General features: G+C 37.5%; 1 protein-coding gene across 5 annotated transcripts in view; it reads left to right on the top strand.

Moving 5' to 3' along the window:
* NT5C2 (5'-nucleotidase, cytosolic II) overlaps positions 1–23,075 on the top strand; it is a 95,256-nt gene that overhangs the window by 11,181 nt on the left and 61,000 nt on the right. For all 5 annotated transcript variants that reach the window (XM_069566974.1, XM_069566973.1, XM_069566985.1 and 2 more), the window contains exon 2: positions 11,072–11,196. In XM_069566974.1, coding sequence (XP_069423075.1) covers positions 11,096–11,196 — 101 coding nt within the window. In that variant the 5' untranslated portion in view covers positions 11,072–11,095. The remainder of the gene's footprint in view (positions 1–11,071; positions 11,197–23,075) is intronic.

Raw genomic sequence — 23,075 nt, 5'->3', positions numbered from 1 at the left:
CACATGGGATCTTCATTCCCGGAACAGGGATTAAACCTGTACCCGCTGCACCACAAGGCAGATTCCTGACCACTGGACCATCAGGAAAGTCCCCATCAGCTTTTTAAAAGGATATTCATGAATCATTACTAAATCATCCATTGCAAAGTATTATATGTTAGCTGAATGCAAACACAGTTCAGCTGTTACCTTTATGCTTTTGACCTTAGCTAATTATAGCAGTGTTTTGAAGAAATAAAAGTCATATGGTGGTCCCCCCTCATCCACAGTTTTGCTTTCCACAGTTTCAGTTACCTGCAGTCACAGCCAGAAAATATTACGTTCCAGAAATAAACAATTCATAAGTTTTAGATTTGGTAATGTGAGTGTGCCATTCTGAGTAATGTGGTGAAATCTTGCACCGTCCTGTCTGGGATCCCCAATCATTGACCTCCTTATGGCCCAGTAATTCAGAATAATCCTCCTGATGTATCATCAGAAGATCAAGAGTAGCCTAGCTAACACTGTGCATCTCATTACTTAGGCATTTTGTCATCCTATGTCATCACCAGAAGAAGTATGAGTACGGTAGAGGAAGATATTGAGTGAGAGACCATGTTCATATAACTTTTGTTACAGTTGTATTGTTGGAATTGTTTTATTATTAGTTATTGTGGTTAACATGCCTCTTGATGTGCCTAATTTGTAAGTTAAACTTTATTGTAGGTATATATGTATAGGGGAAGACATAGCTTATATGGCATTCCATACGATCCAGTTTCAGGCATCCACTGGAGGTCTCAGAACATATCCCCTCTTGGATAAGGGTTAGGGGGCTGCTGTACTACATATTCTCAAGCAGTCATTTAAAATGCTTTCTTTACATGCTCTCTTGTTCCTTTCTGTCAACAACTATGTTATTGTTGAAGGTCTGGTATTACTCAGAACATTCAGTTGAAAGCAACCTTCATTATATGGATGAATTCTGTGTGATGTGGCAGAGGTAATGGAATTCTAGGAGTAGCAGCTGTAAAGTGTTGAGGATAACATAAAATTCAGGTCTTTTTTGGTCTATTTTTGGAAGTTTAGGAACACATGCAATGCATTCACATTTTTAGTTACGGTTTCAAACTAGAGATCGGAGCATGTTGTTGCTTGAAGAAGAAAAACAAATTGTCCTGGCAACAGGTAGTACATTTCTCATTTGACAAGATTTCTTCTCAGTTTTGTTGTTTTCCATCAGAGAACAGGGAACCTTTTGTTCCAAGGCCTGCTGTCGAAATGTTAGCAAAATACTATAGTAATCAAACTAAGAATTTTATGTGTTTCTGAACTAAGAGTATTTCATGAAGAGTGATTTAGAGCATTAAAAAGAACCTGTGTAACATTCTTGCATTTTCAGGTGAACACAAATTAGCTTCTGAAAGCGAAATGCTCCAAATGTAGAGGTATAAGAGTTTATTTCTGCCTGTGTATTTCAAGTCTGCATTTCAGGGAACTGAGGCTACAGCAGTGAACAAAACAAGCCTTAGTCTAGGGGAGCTTGCATTTTAGAGAAAATGACTTGGCAGTACAAAACTGTCAAATATGTTAAATCTAGAAGTGTCAATCTTCAAAAAAGAAAAATAAAATAGGGTAAGAGAATAGCTAGTGATATGTGTGGATAGGTAAATGAGATTTTATTAGTTGGAATTTGTTAGCCATCTGTATCACTTGATGTGTAAACTTAGTCTTTTACACAAATGTAAAATATGGGCAAATGATATAAAGAACTGTGAATGAAAAATGAGCAAAAAACTCTTCCTTATAAACTAAAAAGATAGGAGTTAATGAAACATTTAACATTTATACATAACATACTTTTAAGGAGTCTTACTGGAGAAGGAGTTGGCAGCCCACTCCAGTATTCTTGCCTGAAGAATCCCATGGACAGAGGAGTCTGGCAGGCTACAGTCCGTGGGGTCACAAGAGTCGGACACAGCTTAGCAACTAAACCACCACCACCACCCAAGGAGTCTTACTTTTGGGGAGAAATTAATATTCCTTCATCTTAAATTATGTGATTATTGTCTTTCATGTATTTTATGATTAGAAGACACAAAGGTTACAAGAATACTTGCAAAGCTGTATTTTATTTCAAAGTGCTGTTCTTTGATTTAGAGGTGGCCCTATTAACTACATAAACAGTGATTTAGACTTTTAGTGGTATTATTAGACAAATTATTAGACAAATTAATTTGGATCTGGCTTCCCTTGTTTTCCAGGGACCGTATTTATAAGTAAATTGGTTTGTGGTCTTGTTACAGAAGGGTCCCTTGATGGCAACATACTGATGTAACCAACTAATGTACCTCTACACTTTCTTGGTTTTACTGCTCATCTGTCAAGGATTAGGATTATCAAGAGTCATGTGTAAAATGTTAGTGTGATACCAGGCGTACATATGAACAATATAGCTTTAACTTTTCTTTTTCAATTTACTATAGTAAACTATAGTAGTTTAATATGTGTAATATTCAGTTACTAATGATAAAGAGTCCGCCTGCCAGTGCAGGTGAGCAGGCAACACAAGAGACACAGGTTCGATTCCTAGACTGGAAAGATCCCCTGGAGTAGGAAATGCACCCCACTCCAGTATTCTGGCCTGGAAAATTCCGTGGACAGAGGAGCGTGGCTGGCTGCAGTCCATGGGGCTGCAAAGAGTCGAACACAACTGAGCACAGTGCAATATACAATGAAAGTTGTGTTTTTGAAAATAAATTTCAGGCTAAAGTGAGGAAATTTGAAAAAGCCATTTAAAAGTATCCTTTCCATTCAAGTCTCAGAGCAGTGTTCATTGTTAGAATGAGAATGGTTGATTGTAAAACTTATAAATTCCTAATTTTATATTGCAAACACAAAATAATTTGCAGTGAAATTTAGTAGAACACTGAGTGTTCGTATTACTGTTATCATTATATATTGCCTATAGTGAAACACTTAGACCACTGAAAAATGAATATTTGGTTCAAATTGCTGTGTGAATTAAACACTTTGCCTGATGGATCTGTGCTACATACTGAATTGAAGTGCTACTCACTTCTTTCCAGGTGAGCTAGCTACTGGCATGACCTGAAACAGACGTTAAAATGGCCTTGCTAACCAGGCTGCAGATAACTCACAAGGCTTACCCTGCCGTTTCAGTTACTCTGCTTCCTGTTTTCAGAAGTTGCCTAGAGCTTTGGGGGCAGCTGGTTTCCCCTTGTTTGGGGGAGGGTGGTACTGGTGGTGAAGGGAACTATAAATATGTATGTTTTGCCTGGGAAATATTTTTAAAGTGTGATACCGAAGTATTTTGAATGCCTGAGAGTTCAGTTGTTACTCTTCAGATACAACTATTTTGCAGGCTGGATATTTTATATTGAAGCAAAGTACTGTTTCAGTATAAGCTGTACCACTATTGCTTGAAAGGAACTAAAATTTGAGCCTTTTATTCAACATTAGTCACTGCTGTACCTTACTGAAAAAACTACTCTTAAGCTTGACATTGTAAACAGGCGACAAACAAAATGTTTACCTATTTATTGGAGCACTCTTTTTTTTGCCGTATGATAATCATCTGTAATTTTATTGTTCCTATGAAAAATAGTTCAGCATTAGATAGGCTGGCTCTGTGAATAGAGTCCAAAAGTCTGTTACAGTAACACTTACGTTACAGTAACACTTACGTGTGTTAGATAAGATCATAGGAAAACTATTAAGTAAGGAGCTTTTTGAAGATGATTTAAGAAAATCTCACCCCTTAGCCTTCACAAAACTGTATAGACTTCACGGCAGATTTTACTTCATATTAATGATTATATGGTTAATCATTTATTTTTATGTTTTTTGTTGAATAAACTTTTATGTTACCTTTGCTGAGACTTTGTAACTTGACTTTTTAAAATAAAATGTGTTTTGTTTAGTCCTTGAATGATCCAAGAAGGTGCTTTGAATTTTTCCTACAAATAATTTGAAGAAAGTAATAGAAAAAAGAAATTAAAATATATGGAGGAACTCTTTTGTTAGTATAATTACTACTTCTAATTTGTAAGGAAGGAGGGAAAGAAAAGCCTGCCTTTTTAAAAACAGTTTTATTGAGGTATAAATACAACAAACTGTATATATTTAGAGTATACAATAAATTTTGACATGTGTATAGCCATGAGACAGTCACCATAGCTGAGGTAATGAACATATCACACCCAAAAGTTTCCTCGGGCCCTTCCACCTCATTCCTCACTCCAGGCAACCACTGATCTGCTTTCTATCACTGTAGATTAGTTGGCTTTTTCTAGAATTTTATATAAACAAAACCATATAGTGTGCACTCAATTTTTTATTTTCTTTCACGCAGCATAATTTTGAGGTTAATTCATGTTGTGTATCAATAGTTCTTTCTTTTTTATTGCCTAATTGTATTCCATTGTGTGGATAAAAGACCATATGTATCCATTCACCTGTTCATAGATGTTTGGGTTGTTTTCACTTTCTGACTATTACAAACAAAGCTGCTATGAATATTCATGTACAGGCATATATGGATGTATGCTTTCATTTCTCTTGGACAGTTACTTAGGAGTAGAAAGATTGGGACCTAGAGTAGGTATGTTTAAAAGAAATGCTGGGAGTTCCCTGGTGGCCTAGAGGTTAAGATTCTAGGCTTTAGCTGCTGTGAGTCTTGTTGAGTCCATGGTCAGGGGACTGAAATCCTACCAGCTATGCCGCATGGCCAAAACAGAAAAACAACAAAAAAGAAACGGCAAATTGTTTTCCAAAGTGCTTGTCCCTTTTTTTTTTTTTTTTTTAAGTTCTCACCAGCCATGTATTAGAGTTCTAGTTGTTCTATATCCTCATTAAATTTGGCATGGTTAATCTTTTTTTTGTTTGTTTTGGCCGCACTGTATGGCATGCAGGATCTTAGTCCCCTGACCAGGGATTGAACCCCGTGCCCCTTGCAATGGAATCACAGAGTCCTAACCCCTGGATCACGAGGGAAGTCCCTGGTCAGTCTTTTTAATTTTAGATGTTGTAATAGGCATGTAGTAGAATCTCATTATGGTTATAATTTGCATTTCCTTGATGATAAATGATGTTGAGTATCATTTCTTGTGCTTATTTGACATCTGTATATCTTTTATGATGAAGTGTCTGTTCAAGTATTTTACCTGTATTTTGATAATTAGATTCTTTGTCTTATTGTGTGTTGTTGTTTTTAATGATTTAATTAATTTTTTGGCTGTGCTGGGTCTTGGTTGCTGTGCAGGGTTTCTCTTGTTGCAGAGCTGGGGCTGCTCTCCAGTTGTGGTTGCAGGCTTCTCATTATGATGGCTTCTCTTGCTGTGAAGCAGTGGGCCTTAGGGCACTCAGGCTTCAGTAGTTGCAGCATGAGGGCTCATGCTGTAAGAGTTGGACCATAAAGACGGCTGAGTGCTGAAGAATTGATGCTTTTGAACCGTGGTATTGGAGAAGACTCTTCAGAGTCCCTTGGACTACAAGGAGATCAAACCAGTCAATCCTAAAGGAAATCAGTCCTGAATATTCTTTGGAAGGACTAATGCTGAAACTAATACTTTGGCCACCTGATGAGAAGAACTGACTCATTGGAAAAGACCCTGATGCTGAAAAGATTGAAGGCAGGAGGAGAAGGGGACGACAGAGGATGAGATTGTTGGACGGCATCACCGACTCAATGGACATGAGTTTGAGCAGGAAGTTGGTGATGGATGACAGTGAAACCTGGCATGCGGTAGTCCATGGGGTCGCAAAGAGTCAGACATGACTGAGCGACTGAACTGAACTGCAAATGTTTTCCCCCTGACTGTAGCTTATCTCCCCCTTCCCACCTAAAGAGTGATAGAAAACACTTTAATGGAAACACAATATGAAAATAAAATTTTGTTTCATTTATGTCCTCTGTTAGCCATGAAGAGAGACAAGTGGAATATATAAACAGAGTCAATATTTAAACTTCCAAAGGGAATGAAATATTTTTGTATCACTCATATACATATAAACCATAATGTTCAGAACATGACATGTAATGCCAACCTAACAGTAAGTTGATTTATTGTTTATCTATCATATCCTCACTTTACTGAGGTCTGTGAACAAATGCTATTTCCTTATAGATTTGACTGTTGAGTTTCAAGCCAGCTGTTTCAGTCTCCTCTTTCACCTTCATAGAGGCTCTTTAGTTCCTCTTCACTTTCTGCCAATAGGGGTATCATCTGCATATCTGAGGTTGTTGATATTTCTCCCAGCAATTTTGATTCCAGCTTTTGATTCACCCAGCCTGGCATTTTGCATGATGTACTCTTCTTAGAAGTTAAACAAGCAGGGTGACAGTATACAGCCTTATCATACACCTTTCCAGTTTTGAACCAGTCTGTTGTTCCGTGTCCGGTTTTCAAGTAGCTTCTTGACCCACATACAGGTTTCTCAGGAGACAGGTGAGGAGGTCTGGAACTCCCATCTCTTTAAGAATTTTCCACAGTTTGTTGTGATCCAACAGTTAAAGGCTTTAGCATAGTCAGTGAAACAGAAGTGGATGTTTTTCTGGAAGTCCCTTGCTTTCTCCGTGATCCAGCAAATGTTGGCGGTTTGATCCCTGGTTCCTCTGTCCCTTTGAAACCCAGCTTGTATATCTGAAAGTTCTTGGTTCACATGTTGCTGAAGCCTACCTTGAAAGACTCTGAGGATAACCTTGCTAGCTTGTGAAATGGGCTTCCCTGGTGCCTCAGTGATAAAGAATCCTCCTGCCAATGCAAGAGATGTGGGTTCGATTACTGGGTTGTGGAGATTCCTTGAAGAAGGAAATGGCAACCCACTCCAGTATCTTGCCTAGAAAATCCCATGGATAGAGGAGCCTGGTGGGCTACAGCCCGTGGGGTCGCAAAAGAGTTGTACAGATCTTAGCAACTAAACAGCGATAACAACGTCCCATTTTATACACACACACACACAACATTTTCTTTATCTAGTCATTTGTCGATGGACATTTAGGTTGCTTCTATGTTTTGGCTATTTTGAATACTGCTGCTATGAACATCAGGGTGCATGTATCTTTTCAAATTACATAGTTTTACCTGGATATGTGCCCAGGAGTGGGATCGCTGGATCTTATGGCAACTCTGTTTTTAGTTGTTTGTTTTTAAACCTCAGGCTAGAGGATGGACTTTCTTTCTTTAAATGAACCTTTTCATTAATTAATTTTTTTGGCTGTGCCACGTGGCATAGGATCTTAGCTCCCCAGCCAGGGACTGAACCTGTCTGTGCCCTTGACATTGAAAGGTTGGAGTCCCAACCATTGGACTGCCAGGGAATACTCTATTTTTAGTTTTTTAAGGAACCTCCATACTGTTTTCCATGCTGGCTGCACTAGTTTACATTCCTCCCAACAGTGTAGAAGGGCTCCCTTTTCTCCACACCCTCTCCAACATTTGTTATTTGTATACTTTTAAATGATGGCCATTCTGACTGGTATGGGGACTTTCATGCATTGGAGAAGGAAACGGCAACACACTCCAGTGTTCTTGCCTGGAGAATCCTCATGGACAGAGGAGCCTGGTAGACTATAGTCCTTAGGGTTGCAAAGAGTTGCAATGAAGCCACTTATCACACAGACTAATAACAACTTAGTGGCTTTGACTATTCTATCATTTGTGTGTTTGTCAGTTAATTTTTCTTCTCACTATGTATCATATTTTCCTTTTTCTTAGCATGCTACTAATTTTTAATTGGATGCCATACAGTATACATTTTACCTTGTTCAGTTCAGTTCAGTTGCTCAGTTGTGTCCGACTCTTTGCGACCCCATGAACTGTAGCACGCCAGACCTCCCTGTCCATCAGCAACTCCCGGAGTCCACCCAAACCCATGTCCATAGAGGCAGTGATGTCATCCAACAATCTCATCCTCTGTCGTCCCCTTCTCCTCCTGCCCTCAATCTTTCCCAGCATCAGGGTCTTCAAATGAGTCAGCTCTTCGCATCAGGTGGCCTAAGTATTGGAGTTTTAGCTTCAACATCAGTCCTTCCAATGAACACCCAGGACTGATCTCCTTTAGGATGGACTGGTTGGATCTCCTTGCAGTCCAAGGGACTCTCAAGAGTCTTCTCCCACACCACAGTTCAAAAGCATCAATTCTGCGGCACTCAGCTTTCTTTATAGTCCAACTCTCACATCCATACATGACCACTGGAAAAACCATAGCCTTGACTAGACGGACCTTTGTTGACAAAGTAATGTCTCTACTTTTTAATATGCTGTCTAGGTTGGTCATAACTTTCCTTCCAAGGAGTAAGCGTCTTTTAATTTCATGGCTACAATCACTATCTGCAGTGATTTTGGAGCCCAAAAACAAAAGTCAGCCGCTGTTTCCACTGTTTCCCCATCTGTTTCCCATGAAGTGATGGGACTGGATGCCATGATCTTCGTTTTCTGAATGTTGAAAAGCCAACTTTTTCACTCTCCTCTTTCACTTTCATCAAGAGGCTCTTTAGTTCCTCTTCATTTTCTGCCATAGGGTGGTGTCATCTGTATATCTGAGGTTATTGATATTTCTCCCAGCAATCTTGATTCCAGCTTGTGCTTCATCCAGCCCAGCGTTTCTCATGATGTACTCTGCATAGAAGTTAAATAAGCAGGGTGGCAGTATACAGCCTTGACGTACTCCTTTTCCTATTTGGAACCAGTCTGTTGTTCCATGTCCAGTTCTAACTGTTGGCTTCCTGACCTGCATATAGGTTTCTCAAGAGCCAGGTGAGGTGGTCTCGTATTCCCATCTCCTTCAGAATTTTCCAGTTTATTCTGATCCACACAGTCAAAGGCTTTTTGGAATAGAGGAGTCTTAAAATGTAGTTTTAAACTAGTTTTTAAAACTAGTTTTTAACTAGAGTCTTTTCTTTTTGGGCACTCCTGTGGTATGCAGAATCCTAGTTCCCCAACCAGGAATCGAACCTGTGAACCCTGCAGTGGAAGCATGGAGTCTTAACCACTGGACTGCCAGGGAAGTCCCTTGACTAGTACTAGCCAGTATCACAGTTACCTAACTAGTATTAGCCAGTACCACAGTTACCTAAAGGGTTTGGAAGTTTTGATTACTTCAGAAACATTACAGACCTAAATATATATCCAAAAGAACTGAAAACTAGTACTCAAGTAAATGCATTGTTCATACGTGTTCATAGCAGTATTGTTCACAGTAGCTAAAAGGTGGAAAGAGTCCAAATGTCTATTGATGGATGGATGGATAAACAAATTGTGGTACATACAAATGGTGGAATATTTCTTATTCAGCCATAAAAAAGGAAAGAAGTATCTGAAACATGGTACAACATGGATGAATCTAGAAAACATGCTAAGTGAAGGAAGCCAGACACAAAAGCTCACGTATTATATGATTCTGCTTATATGATACATCCAGAATAGATCAACCCAAAGAGAACTGGGATTGGTAGTGCCAGGGGGTAGGAGGGATGGGGGGAAACTGCTTACCAGGTAAGATTTATTTTTTCATATTTATTTGGCTGCACCAGGTCTTAGTTGTGGCACATGGAATCTTTTATCTTTGTTGTGTGTAGCATGTGGGATATCTAATTCCATGACCAGGGCTTGAACCCAGGCCCCCTGGATTGGGCATGAGGAGTCTTAGCCACTGGACCACCAGGGAATCCCTGAGTAAGGGGTTTTACTCTGGAGTGATAAAAATATTTTGAAACTCGGTAGAGGTGGTGGTTGAACTATACTATGAGCATACCAAATGCCATTGACTTATTCACTATAAACTTTGTTTTGTTATGTGAATTTCGCTTCAATAAATTATTTTCAGAAGCTACAAAGATGACTTATTTAAAAATTGACAATGTAAACAGTGTTAGCATTTTCAAAATTGGGAATAAGTTAGAATGCAGATGTTTTCACAAATATTGGTACTTTGAAAGAAAGAAAGATGAAAGTGAGGTCTCTCAGTCGTGTCTGACTCTTTGTGACCCCATGGACCATGGCCCCCAGGTTTCTCCGTCCATGGGATTTTCCAGGCAAGAGTACTGGAGTGGGTTGCCATTTCCTTCTTCAAGGAATCTTCCCGACCCAGGGGTCAAACCCAGGTCTCCCGCTTTGCAGGCAGATGCTTTACCCTCCGAGCCACCAGGGAAGCCCTATTGGTACTTTAATAAAATGTTAATAAAGATTTAACTCTAAAAGGTTATTTTTCATCCTTATTTAAAACTATTTACAGATGAAAACTTCTGTAAATAGAAGCAAAACCTATAACAGGGCCTATAGTTAAAATACAGTAAAGACATTTACCTGCTTACCTCGCTTTAAATGTTTATTCTAATGAGATTAAATCTTTTAGTTTATTTCTTCTTCTAGTTCAGTCTTTAATGCTATCTGGAAGATAATTTATTGTAGAAAAATATAAAAGCATAATCTAATTAGAAGTCAAATGCACCTGACTTTTAGTTGTAGTACCATTGGTTGAATTTACTGTGTTTATCAGAATTTAAAAATTTCTTACATATTTTGAACATATGTTAACTGAACATTATATATTTTCTCCAATCTTTGTGGTCTCAGCGCCTTTTCTAGAATCTGGGATTAAAGTAAATTATTACTGACTATTATGCTTAATTATTTGAAAGTGATATATGTGATCTTTCTGGATAGAAATTACTATATGAAATTATTTTCCTAAATTTACATAGTTTGGAAGTGTTGATTTAATTTTCAGTTTATTTCCACATTCAATACATTTTATTTTTTCAAATGCGCGTTTGTTTAGTCTTCGTTGAGTCTTAGCTGTGGCGCGCAGGCCCAGTAGGGCACTGTGTCGCAGCTGCTGTGCACCTAGTCGCGCCCGCAGCATGTGTGGTCTTCGTCCCTGACCCTGGATTGAACCCGCATCTCCTGCATTCGGAAGGCTGATCTTAACCACTGGACCAGCAGGGAAGTCCCTCAACATATTTAAATAGATAGTTTGCAATCTACAATTTTACTAATTTTTTAAAAACCTGATATCAGTATATGGATGACAGTGTTAATATGCTAAATTACTGATTTTTTTTTCCTAGGATTGAGCATACAGTTAAAACAAAATGACAACCTCCTGGAGTGATCGGTTACAGAATGCAGCAGATATGCCTGCTAACATGGATAAACATGCCCTGAAAAAGTATCGGCGAGAAGCCTATCATCGGTAAGTATTCGATCTATTTATTTTTTCTTTTTTAATTTTTGGCTGCACTAGCTTTTTGTTGCCATGCATCTGGGCTTTCTCTAGTTGCGGCAAGCAGGGGCTACTCTTCCTTGTCATTTGGTAGCATTTCTTGTGAAGCACAAGCTTGAGGGCTCTTGGGCTCAGTAGTGGAGGCGCATGGAACTAGTTGCTCTGTGGCATATGGGATCTTCCCAGACCAGAGATCGAACCTGTGTCCCCTGCATTGGCGGATTCCTAACCTCTGGCCCACCAGGGAAGTCCTATTTTATCAGCTTAATTCTCCAAACAGCTGTATACAGTAGGCATGTAATATCTTCATTTTACAGATTATGAAATTAGTGTGCAGAGTGGTTAGGTAATTTACCCTAGATCACATAGCTAGTTCATGGTTCAAACTCAGTCCAAAGTCTAGACTTCTAATTGCCAGACTTTTAACCACATTGCTGTTGCTGCTTTAAAATAATTTTTTTTTTTTACTGCTTCTTATATTTACTTCTTTTATCTTCTTATATCTACTAATAAAAGTCCTCAAGAGCAGAAAGTCTTCAGCTCAAAGATTGTGTCTTAGTTATTGATAATACAATACTTAATTATCATTTACCAGAAACTGATTATAATTTTTAAATAGAGTTTTAGAGTTGTGCCTACTGATTACTGTGTTAGACTTGAATGTAAATAATTCTGGATATTAACAGCATTTTCTTATATTAAGACTTTAAAATTTCCTTTAAATCATTTTTCCTTTAAAAGTTTAAAGTATTCTCAGTTTATTTGCCACTTTTAATAGATTCAGTTAAATGGCTGTTTCTAAATTTTAATGGCTACCTGAACCTTAAGTAGCTGAGATACTTGGAAGTAGGTATTGTAATTAGGAATCATTTGGTTTTAGACAGAAATTAGAAGTTTATACTTAGAGGATAGAAACATCTGGGCTGCACTAGAACCATCTCTGCTTCTGTCTTGGGAAAGCCAGGAATCAGTAGAAATGCTGGTTTACTGACAGTGATAAAAAAATTGCATAGGAACTCTAGGAAATCTGTGACAGCTCACTTACTCATCTGTTCTGAGATGGTTAAATTAGTTTATACAGGTAAGTTTTTGTAAAGCAGACGAAAGAATTATTCTGCTTCCATTCTTTCCTGTGTAAGAAAGCTAATCCAGATTAGGTAGCATTTCAGTGGTTCAGTAAGCATTAATATTTTGAAGAAGATTGATACTGAATATTGAGTATTTTGAAAGTTAATTATTGTTATCAGTAGTTGGCTTTTAAGTAGGTTGGTGATATTTTCCTGATAGTAGGTCACTAGATAGCATTTTTTTTTCCAATTTGTTGTTTACATTATGAAAAAAAATGTGAGAACAAATATTATGACTACTGTTTGTACTATAGAACAAAATTTTGGAAAGTTAGAGTATAAAAGATGAAAAAATTAAAAACTGAATTCCCAAAGCAAAAAAACTGTATATTTGAATCATTTAATTTATGATATACACAAATTTTTATCACTTCAGGTGAAAACCACACCTTCCTGCCAATTAGTGTCACATTCCTAGAAGGATGTAAAGGATGAACCTTGAACCTCACAGAATGTGCTGATTTTTGTATTCTTGAGTTTAAAACACGGGTACTGCCTTTTCCAAATTCCAAATCTTTCATTCTGCTTTTTCTGTTTGCTTGTTATGTTCGTTGAGAACACCAGTTACTTCTACATTCTTGATGTGGTTTAGACAAAGGGGTTTTAATGATCATCCAGAGTTTGTTGAACAGCTTCATGCAGTGTAAACTGTCCTTTCTTATCAGTTTCATTGAATGCATATTTATATTTCACACAGTCCTGGAGCTCAGTATGACATAAATTAAACACATGAGCTGACAGCCCATCTGTCTTGGCAAGGTGTAATCTTCAGTCCATCCCACTGTAGACAGTGTAACTTATTTTAGACCCCCATAAGTTTTCTGTTTTGATCACTTACTGGTGCAAATCTATCAGAAAGAAAAATAAGCCATATTTATACTGGTAGTATACTTCAAGGAACCAAAACATTTATATTGAATATTTATACATAATTTTAATAACCAGGGTCAAAAAGAAATGCACACAACTAATCTGCTTTAAAAATGTAAGTGTCTAGAAATCATATATATTATTTATTTATGATACAGTGAACCTAGAAACATAGTGAAGATGACAAAACACAAGCTTATAATGCTGCTCTGAAATTAGTTCTAAACAATGGAAAAGCATTAAAGCAGTTGGAGTCAGAGTTGGAAGAGCTGAGTTCAAGTTTTGTTGTGATCCTGGGGAGGCCAGTTAGCCTCTCTGGATGGTGGTTTCTTTAGCTGTAAAATGATGAGATTAAAGATCTTTAATGCTTCTTCTAGCTTTAAAAATTTTATGCTCAGTAAATGTTTCTTGCTTTAAACTTACTAATGCTAGTTAATAATTGCCTGCTTGGGAGCTTATGATACATACTGCATGTGAGTCTTTGGTTAACTGATCCACAAGTGAAAACAAGCTGAGCATTTACTGAATAAACTCCCAGTCACTGGCCCATCAGGTCCTGATTTCACCTTCATGGAAATTCGCTGATGAATGTGTTTATATGAAGGAAACAAAGTATTTCATAACAAATTGATTTGACTCTATTAATTGGTGTTGGAGAAGACTCTTGAGAGTCCCTTGGACTGCAGGGAGATCCAACCAGTCCATCCTAAAGGAGATCAGTCCTGGGTGTTCATTGGAAGGACTGATGTTGAAGCTGAAACTCTAGTACTTTGGCCACCTCATGCAAAAAGCTGACTCATTTGAAAAGACCCTGATGCTGGGAAAGATTGAGGGCAGGAGGAGAAGGGGACGACAGAGGATGAGATTGTTGGATGGCATCACCGACTCGATGGACATGGGTTTGGGTGGACTCTGGGAGTTGGTGATGCACAGGGAGGCCTGGCGTGCTGTAGTTCATGGGGTCGCAAAAAGCTGGACACGACTGAACAACTGAACTGAACTGAATTCCCATCAAAATAGGAAGACTCGAAATTAGTTAGTGGGTACCAGTGATCCTCTGTAGCAGTGAGACATGTTGCTTGATGTGTGTGGGAATTAAACTGTAAAACAGAGTGTTTTAAGTGTGTGTGTAAAAATAAAAGGCATAACATATGCATTTGGATATGGGCTTCCCTGGTGGCTCAGAGGATAAAGCATCTGCCTGCAATGCGGGAGACCTGGGTTCGATCCCTGAGTTGGGAAGATCCCCTGGAGAAGGAAATGGCAACCCACTCCAGTATTCTTGCCTGGAAAATCCCATGGACTGAGGAGCCTGGTAGGCTACAGACTATTGGGTTGCAAAGAGTCGCACACGACTGAGTGACTTCACTTTGACTTTCTATGCATTTGGAAGAAATAAAATCTAGAGAGAGGTGTTCTGTACTTTCTATTCAGTTTTTTGTGTAGTCTTTATATTCATAAAATATACATTTGGTTATGATGTAACATCATTGAAAACAGGGGCTTAGAATTATGTAGTGAAGAGAGGTCATTCTAGGAAACACCAAGCATCCTAATTGTGTTTAATATGTCACAGCCTGAGAGCACTTCTGACTCATTTGGAATGATAACCTCCTGGAAGATTTTAGACAGGCTCTGACACCTTATGTACTTCATATAGTAGAATAATAGGAAAAATAGAAAAAGCATCCTGAATGGTTTGAATTTTTAGATCATTTAAAACTTTTTTCCCTTTTTTTCTATTTTAGTAAAGTATGAAAGTGAAAGTGAAGTAGCTCAGTCGTGTCCGACTGTGACCCCATGGACTGTAGCCTACCAGGCTCCTCCGTCCATGGGATTTTCTAAGCAAGAGTACTGGAATGGGGTGCCATTTCCTTCTCCAGGGAGTCTTCCCAACCCAGGGATTGAACCTTGGTCTCCCCGCATTGCAGGCAGATGCTTTAACCTCTGAGCTACCAGAGGTTAACCAGAGGTTATACCCACGCCAGTACCCTTGCCTGGAAAATCCCATGGACGGAGTAGCCTGGTAGGCTGCAGTCCGTGGGGTCGCTGAGGGTCCGACACGACTGAGCGACTTCACTTTCACTTCTCACTTTCCTGCATTGGAGAAGAAAATGGCAACCCACTCCAGTGTTCTTGCCTGGAGAATCCCAGGGACGGGGGAGCCTGGTGGGCTGCCGTCTATGGGGTTGCACAGAGTCGGACACGACTGAAATGACTTAGCAGTAGCAGCATACCCTTAGTAAAGTATACATGACCTAAAATTTGTCATCTTAACTGTTTTTAAGTATACAGTTTAGTGGTATTAAGTATATACACATTGTTAGGTAGTCATCACCACTGCCCATCCTTACAACTCTTTTCATTTTGTAAAATTAAAACCTTATACCTATTGAGCAGTAACTTTCCAGTCTCCCCTCACTCCAGCCCTTGGCAACCAGTCACCATTACCTTTCTGTCTCGACGGTTTTGACCACCCTAAGTACCTCTTGTAAATAGAATCATCCAGTGTTTGTCTTTTGTGACTGGCTTATTTCACTTAGCATGATGTCAACAAGATTCATCTGTGTTGTAGCATATTCCAGAATATCCTTTTAATACAGAGAATTAATTAGGTTTTTGAACTCTTGCAAGTATTTGCTTTTGTTAATTAAAATTTTTAAATAGAAAGCATTGAAAAGAAATTTAGTTTTTTAGTTGTCAATTTATAGAGTATTCTATTTCAAGGCTTTATATTAAAGACATTTATTGGAGTTGGTAATTTATCATTGGTTAAAACAGGCAAGCTATGATGATCATTTATCATAATTGTACATTGTATGTGATGCTTCAGAATTCCCTTTTGGAAGAAGCTAAATATTTTTAATTAAGTAAATAAATACCTAACTCCCAACTTTTTTTCTTGCTTAATATTAGCCTTCTAAATTTCAATATGGAAATGATGTTCATGTGTCATTATTAAGAAACTGGCCTTTAGAATGTATGACGTGTTCTTCCATTTCCTTATTATGATTGTTGAGTTGTCTATGCTGGGGTTAATCATCAGGCCAAACCCTTCATTGGAATATGTTTCTGTATATGGTCAGAAGACAGGCTGAGCTGTTCAGATCTCATTGTGGCTTGAAGGAGACAGGTTAAACAATTACCTTTTGAATAGTACCCTGTTGGATATCTAGAATTTGATAATAATGAGTACCGATCACAGTTTGTGTCTACCAAATCCAGGAGTGAAACTATTAGAATTTTCATTTGCTCTTCCTGTTGACAGTACCCAGGATGCTGAAGTCAGGTATTTGGTTTTATCCTTTTAAAGTTTCAATGATTACAGTACAGATGAATTTTTGTAAGTGAATTTGCTCTTCATGAACATAGCTTGTGAATTCATCAGTTGTTTTTATCTTGTCTAACTGAAATTAGGTAAGTAACTGGGCTTGTGAATTTTTGGTTATTCAAACTTTTGTCTTATTCTTGAAAGACATTCTAGTCGCTTTGTCTTTAAAGTTCTTTGTATAGTTGTCTGAAATTATTTTTTAATTGAAATTTTGGCCTTTATATCAGTATTTACTTAGATCCGTTGAATAATAGTTTATTTTTCAGTCAACATAAGTTTATTGTGTATGTCTAAAGAATAAAAGGAATTTAATTTTTAGTACCTAGTGCTTAGCGCATTATTAGAATTAGAGATGTTAATGGTGTTTTAACCTCAGATTAAAAACAAGTGTCAGATTTTATGCAGAAAAGGCCTACAGGTAAGTTAAGTTTAATTTTTTTGTCAGTTACTTAAAGATATCCATGAATGTCATTCAGCTTTTTGTATCATCAAAATGATACCATTTTGTATCATCACCAACCATGTTAGGAATGTGCTTTTAGGGAATAGGGAATGCCAATTAAAACCACATTGTATATACATATTACAGTGGCTAAAATAAAAAATACTGGCAATACCAAATGTTGATAAGAATGTGGAGCATTTAGAACTCTGTTTCATTATTGGTAGAAAGGCAAAATGCTCCAGCTACTCTGCAGAACAGTTTGGTAGTTTCTTGTAAAGTTAGATACACTTGTCTATCATTACTTACCATTTTGTATCATTTTGAGTTAACCTGCCATTTTAGTATAGTTTCTAATATTCAAGTGGATAAATTGTTAAAATTTCAGTAGTGATATTATAGATTGAAAGTCAAATGGAAATACAGGTCCTCAGAAATGCCAAGAAGCCATCCTTAAATAATGTACAGATGTCGTGTCAGAATAAGAAGAATGAGGTAGAGCATCAGAACTACATTAATTTTTTGTTATTATATCATTCTAATGCTTTGGTTAGTGTTTCATATTTCTAAGGAATGACAAATGAGGACTCAGGGATTGGTAGGATTTTGAAACATTTGAGTGATGGAATACTATTTAGTAGTAACAAGGAATGAACTATTGATGCACTCAACTTTAATGCAGCTCAAGAAAACTATGCTGAGTTAATAAAGCAAATCTTACAAAGTTACTTACTGTATGACTCCATAGCATGTCTGAAATGGTAAAATTATGGAGATTGGGGAAAGAGTAGTGGTTGCCAGGTGTTAGGGGTTGGCTTGGGTGCAGGGAGATGGGCGTAGCTATAAGAAGTAGCACAGGGAATCCTGTGATGGAACTGTTTTGTATCTTGGCTCTAGTGGTGATGACATGAATCTACACAGACACAAATGAGTGCATGTAAGACTGGTGAAATTTGAATAAGGTTGGTAAATGGTATCAATGTCAGTTTCCTGATTGTGATATTGTATTATATCTGTGCAAGATGTTCCCACTGGGGATGAAGAGTATAGGAATCTCTCTGTATTATTTCTTACTATTGCATGTGAATCTATAGTTATCTCAACATAACAAGTTTAATTTATACAATTCTCTCAGTGACATAACTCCTTGTATCATGGGTATTATGTGTTCTAGATACAATTTCTCTTTAAAACATGCAGTGATGCTACTTTATGGAATACAAATTCTCTAAACTTCATTGTTCAAAAGAAGATGTTAGATCCTAAAATATTCTGAGTTTCTCTGCCACCATTCCCTCTGTGCTTTTTCCCCAAACAAAAAGTAAAATAAAAAAAAAAGGAAAGTAGTGGTGGATATGGCAGTGGCAAGGAAGAGAAAGAACAAAAGATAGCAAATCTTTGATTTAGTGAAACCCTATAGTAAGAAACTTTGGCTGAGGAAATGTTACTCATATTTAGATAGTCTATTTCACCTTCAAGGATTCTTTTGTGTGTGTGTGTATACATATGTTTTCTGTAACATCTTACAAGAAAACGTGAATGAACTTTTTGGCCAAACCAATATATTTATAAATTAATATTTAGTCATGCCATGTGGCTTGCAGTATCCCAGTTCCCTGATCAGGGATTGCCCAGCAGTGAAAGCCAGAACCCTAACCACGAGGCCACCAGGGAGCTCCCTCAAGGATTCTTTTGGATATGGCTTCTTTTATTCAGCATAATGTCTAAGAGATTCAGCCATGTTTTTGTGTGTATCAGTAATTTGTTCTTTTTTTTATTACTATCTGGCATTCTGTTGTATCATTATACCACAATTTGTTTATTCATTTGGACCTTTCCCACTTTTTTCAGTTTTTAGCTACCAACTTAGAAAGTATTTGTAAATCACACATCTGATTAAGGACTTGTATTCAGAATATATGAAGAACTTTTAAAATTCAACAATATAAAAACAACTCAAGAAATGGGCAAAAGACTGACACGTCACTGCAGAGGACATGTGGATGGCATAAAAGGACATTCATAACATCACCAACCATGTTAGGAATGTGCTTGTAGGGATAGGGAGTGCCAATTAAAACCACATTGTACACACCTATTACAGTGGCTAAAATAAAAATGCTGGCAGTACCAAATGTTGATAAGAATGTGGAGCATTCAGAATTCTGTTTCATTGTTGGTAGAAAGGCAAAATGCTCCAGCTACTCTGCAGAACAGTTTGGTAGTTTCTTATAAAGTTAAGAGACACTTAGCTAATGACCCAGAGATCTTACTCGTAGATACTTGTACTAGATAAATGAAGACTTTATGCTCATACAAAAAAACTGTGCATGAATAATGTGTAGAGTATATTAGTCTGTTGTTGCTCCATGACTAAGTCATATCTAACTCTTTGCAACCCCATGGACAGCAGCATGCTGGGCTTCCCTGTCCTTCACTGTCTCCTGGAATTTGCTCAAGCTCATGTCCATTGAGTCGGTGATGCTATCTAACCATTTCATCCTCTGTCACCCGCTTCTTTTTCCTTCAATCTTCCCAGCATCAGGGCCTTTCCCAGTGAGTCAGCTCTTAGCATCAGGCAGCCAAAGTAATGGAGCCTCAGCATCAGTCTGTTCAGTGAATATTAAGGGTTGATTTCCTTTAGGATTGACTGGTTTTGCCTCAAACAGGAGACAACCCAAATATCCTTTAGTGAGTGAATGCCTAAATAAAATGCAGTACATCCACACAATGAAATATAACTCAGGAAGAAGGAACCACACTATCGATAAGACACAGCATCTTAACCCTCAAAGACAATCCTGGGTCAAAGAAGCCGGTCTTAAGAAGTTTCACACTGTATGATCCTGTTTATATGGTACTGTCAAGGACAAAACTATAGTGATCGATGGGCTTCCCAGTGGCTCAGTGGTAAAGAATCTGCCTGAAGTGCAGGAGACACAGGTTCAATCCCTGGGTCAGGAAGATCCCCTTGAGGAGGGCACAGCAACCCACTCTAGTGTTGCTGCGTGGCGAATCCCATGGTCAGAGGAGCCTGGCAGACTACAGTCCGTGGGGTCGCAGAGAGTCGGGTACAAGTGAAGTGGCTGAGCACACTTAGTGATGGAGAACTAATAAGTGGATTCTTGGAGTTGTCAGAGGAGGAGCAGTGTGCCTACAGGAGGAAAGCAGGAGAGTTTTGGGGGTTTGGAACCATTTTGATTCCAGATTGTGATGGTTATTATACCAGTCTGTAAATGTATTAAAATTCATAGACATGGCACACCCCAAAAGTTTGATTTTACTGTATTTAAATTTTGAAAAAATAAAAGAATAGCAAGGAGTAGTATTCTGGGCCAATGCTTAAAGCATACATCAGCGTCAGTAAGAGGAAAAATAGGCTTCCCAAGTGGTTACTCTCGTTTTCAGTTTTACCTGCAATGTGTGAAAGCAGTGTAACCACCATTTTAATATCAATCTCTTGAATGGTATGTCCAATTTATAAGTAATTTTGTTGGTTATGTAGTGACATATCAGTTTGGTTTTAATTTATATTTTTCTGGTGAATTATTAGGTTGAACACCTTTTTCATATGTTAACTAGCCATTTGGATACTGTCTTGTGACTTCCAGTCATTTGCTAATTGAGTTGTCTCTTTTTATTGATTTGTCTTGATACAGATTTTTTAAAAAAACAGATTTATTGAGATTAATTCATAGAACATAAGATAGTAATATACAATTCAGTATATTAGTATATTGGGAGTTGTGTAAACATCTCCATTGTCTAATTGCAGGACATTTTCATCCCCCTCCCAAGAAAGGCTACACATGTTAGTAGACTTTCCTCCTCATTCTCTTCTCTCCCCAGTCCCTGTCAGTTTCTGACCTACTTCGTCTCTATAGAATTGCCTATTCTGGAGATTTCATATAAATGGAGTCATAAAATATGTGGCTCTTTTTCTTTTTCACGTGGTGTTTTCAGGATTCATCCATACTTAAGCATGAGTCAATACTTAATTCCTTTAATGGCTGAATAATATTGCATTGTATGAATATACCACATTTTGTTTATATATTCACCTGTTGCTTAATACTTGGATTGTTTCTACATTTGGCTGGTATGAATAATGTTACTGCAAACATTCGTGTGTACATCTTGTGTGGATAGGTTTTCAGTGTTGGGGTTATATATATAGCAGTGGAATTTGCTGAGTCATACGGTAACTTTTGATTTAATTTATTGAAGAATCATCAAACTTTTGCCATGCAAATGCATCTTTTTACATTCCCTTCAGCAATGTATGTGACTTCCAATTTCTCTACATTCTCAAAATAACACTTATTATTGTCAGTGGGTTTTTAAAAATTACTGTATCCATCCTAGTGTTTCTGTGGTGGTGTCGTGGTTTTGATTTGCATTTCCCTTATGATTAATGGCGTTAAGCATCTTTTATGTTCTTACTGACCATTTACATAACTTCTTTCAGGAAATACCTCTTCAGATCCTTTGCCCGTTTCTTAACTGAGTTTGTCTTTTTATTGTTGGCTTGTATAAGTTCTTCATTTTTCTAGATACTAAACCTTTGTCTGATAGATGATCTTCAGATATTTTTTCTCATTCCGTGAGTTGTGTTTTCACTTTCTTGGTAGTGTCGTTTGAAGGACAAATGTTTTTACTGATGAAGTTCAATCTGTATATGATTTCTGTTTGTCATGCTTTTGTTTTCATGTTTAAGAAATCATTGCTAATCTACGGACAAAGACTTATACCTGTATTTTCTTCTGAGAGTTATATAATTTTATGTTTAGGTTTTATATCCATTTTGAGTTACCTTTGTATATGATGCAAGGTGAGGGTTTAAATTCCTTCTTTTGCATGTGAATATCCAGTTGTCTTAGTTCTGTTTGCTGAAAAAGAGTTCTGTTTCCAATACTCTCCAATTGTTAAATTAGGAAGAAAGGTTGCAGTCTTTAATGATTAAGTATGATGGTAGCTGTAGGTTTTTCACAGCTGCCTTTTATCAGTTTGAGGCAGTTCCTTTCTGATCTTAGTTTGAGATTCCTTTCTATTCCTAATTTGCAGAACCAAGGAAATAGAGGGTTGACTGTAGAGTTATATGTGGATTTTCAATTGTGTGGGCTTTGGTGCCCCAATACTCTCCTTGTTCAACGGTCAACTATATTATATATAATAGTAACATGGTTTCAAAAATCAAAACTATGCAAGAAGACTGTCAGAAATGTCACTCCCACTAATGTTCCTCCCCAAATTGGTAGGTAATAAACTTTGGATTTCTTTTTATTTATCATGCTTGGGAGTCATTGGAGTTCTTTATTCTGTGCTTGCCTTTATGGTTTATAAATTTTCAGCTGTTATCTTTTCATGTGTTGTCTTTGCTCTGTTCTCTTTGGAGAAAGAACTCTGATAAGCGTATGTTAGACTTTGGCACTGTTTTCCTCCCTTCCCATATCCTTTATTTTGTAGTTTTCATCCTTTTTTGTCTCTGTGTTACATTCTAGAATGTTTTTCCTGACCTACCTTCCAGTTCACTAGTTCTGTTTTTGGTTGGGTCTGACCTGAATCTGTTCATTACATTTTTTATTTTAATTAATTTTTAGTTTCTTTAGCATTTCATTTTGGAGTCTTTTTTCAAACTTTTTTTTAAAATTATTTCCAGATATATATTAAACATTTAAATATTTTTTTATAAAAGAAGTCCCTTTCTTAGGTTTTTAAAAAATCAGGTTTATTTTTGGTTGTGCTGCATCTTCGTTGCTGCACAAGGGGCTTTCTCTAGTTGCAGTGCATGGGCTCCTCGTTACGGTGGCTTCTCTTGTTGAGGAACATGGGCTCAGGAGTTGTGGCGCACAGGCTTAATTGCGCCATAGCATGTGGAATCTTCCTGGACCAGGGATCAAACCCATGTCCCCCCACGTTGGCAGGCAGATTCTTATCCACTGTACCACCTGGAAAGTCCCTCAGACATTTAAATCTTAATGAATTTTCATTTAAGAATCAAAACAATCTGTAGTACATTCCTATCTCTGTTTCCAGCCACTTTCCTTTTCAAAGCATTTTAAAAATAATTGTAATTGTT

The sequence above is a fragment of the Ovis canadensis genome, chromosome 22, assembly GCF_042477335.2.
Source record: "Ovis canadensis isolate MfBH-ARS-UI-01 breed Bighorn chromosome 22, ARS-UI_OviCan_v2, whole genome shotgun sequence".
In the NCBI taxonomy this organism is placed as follows: Eukaryota; Metazoa; Chordata; class Mammalia; order Artiodactyla; family Bovidae; genus Ovis; species Ovis canadensis.
This window is presented reverse-complemented; position numbering and strand designations above follow the sequence as displayed.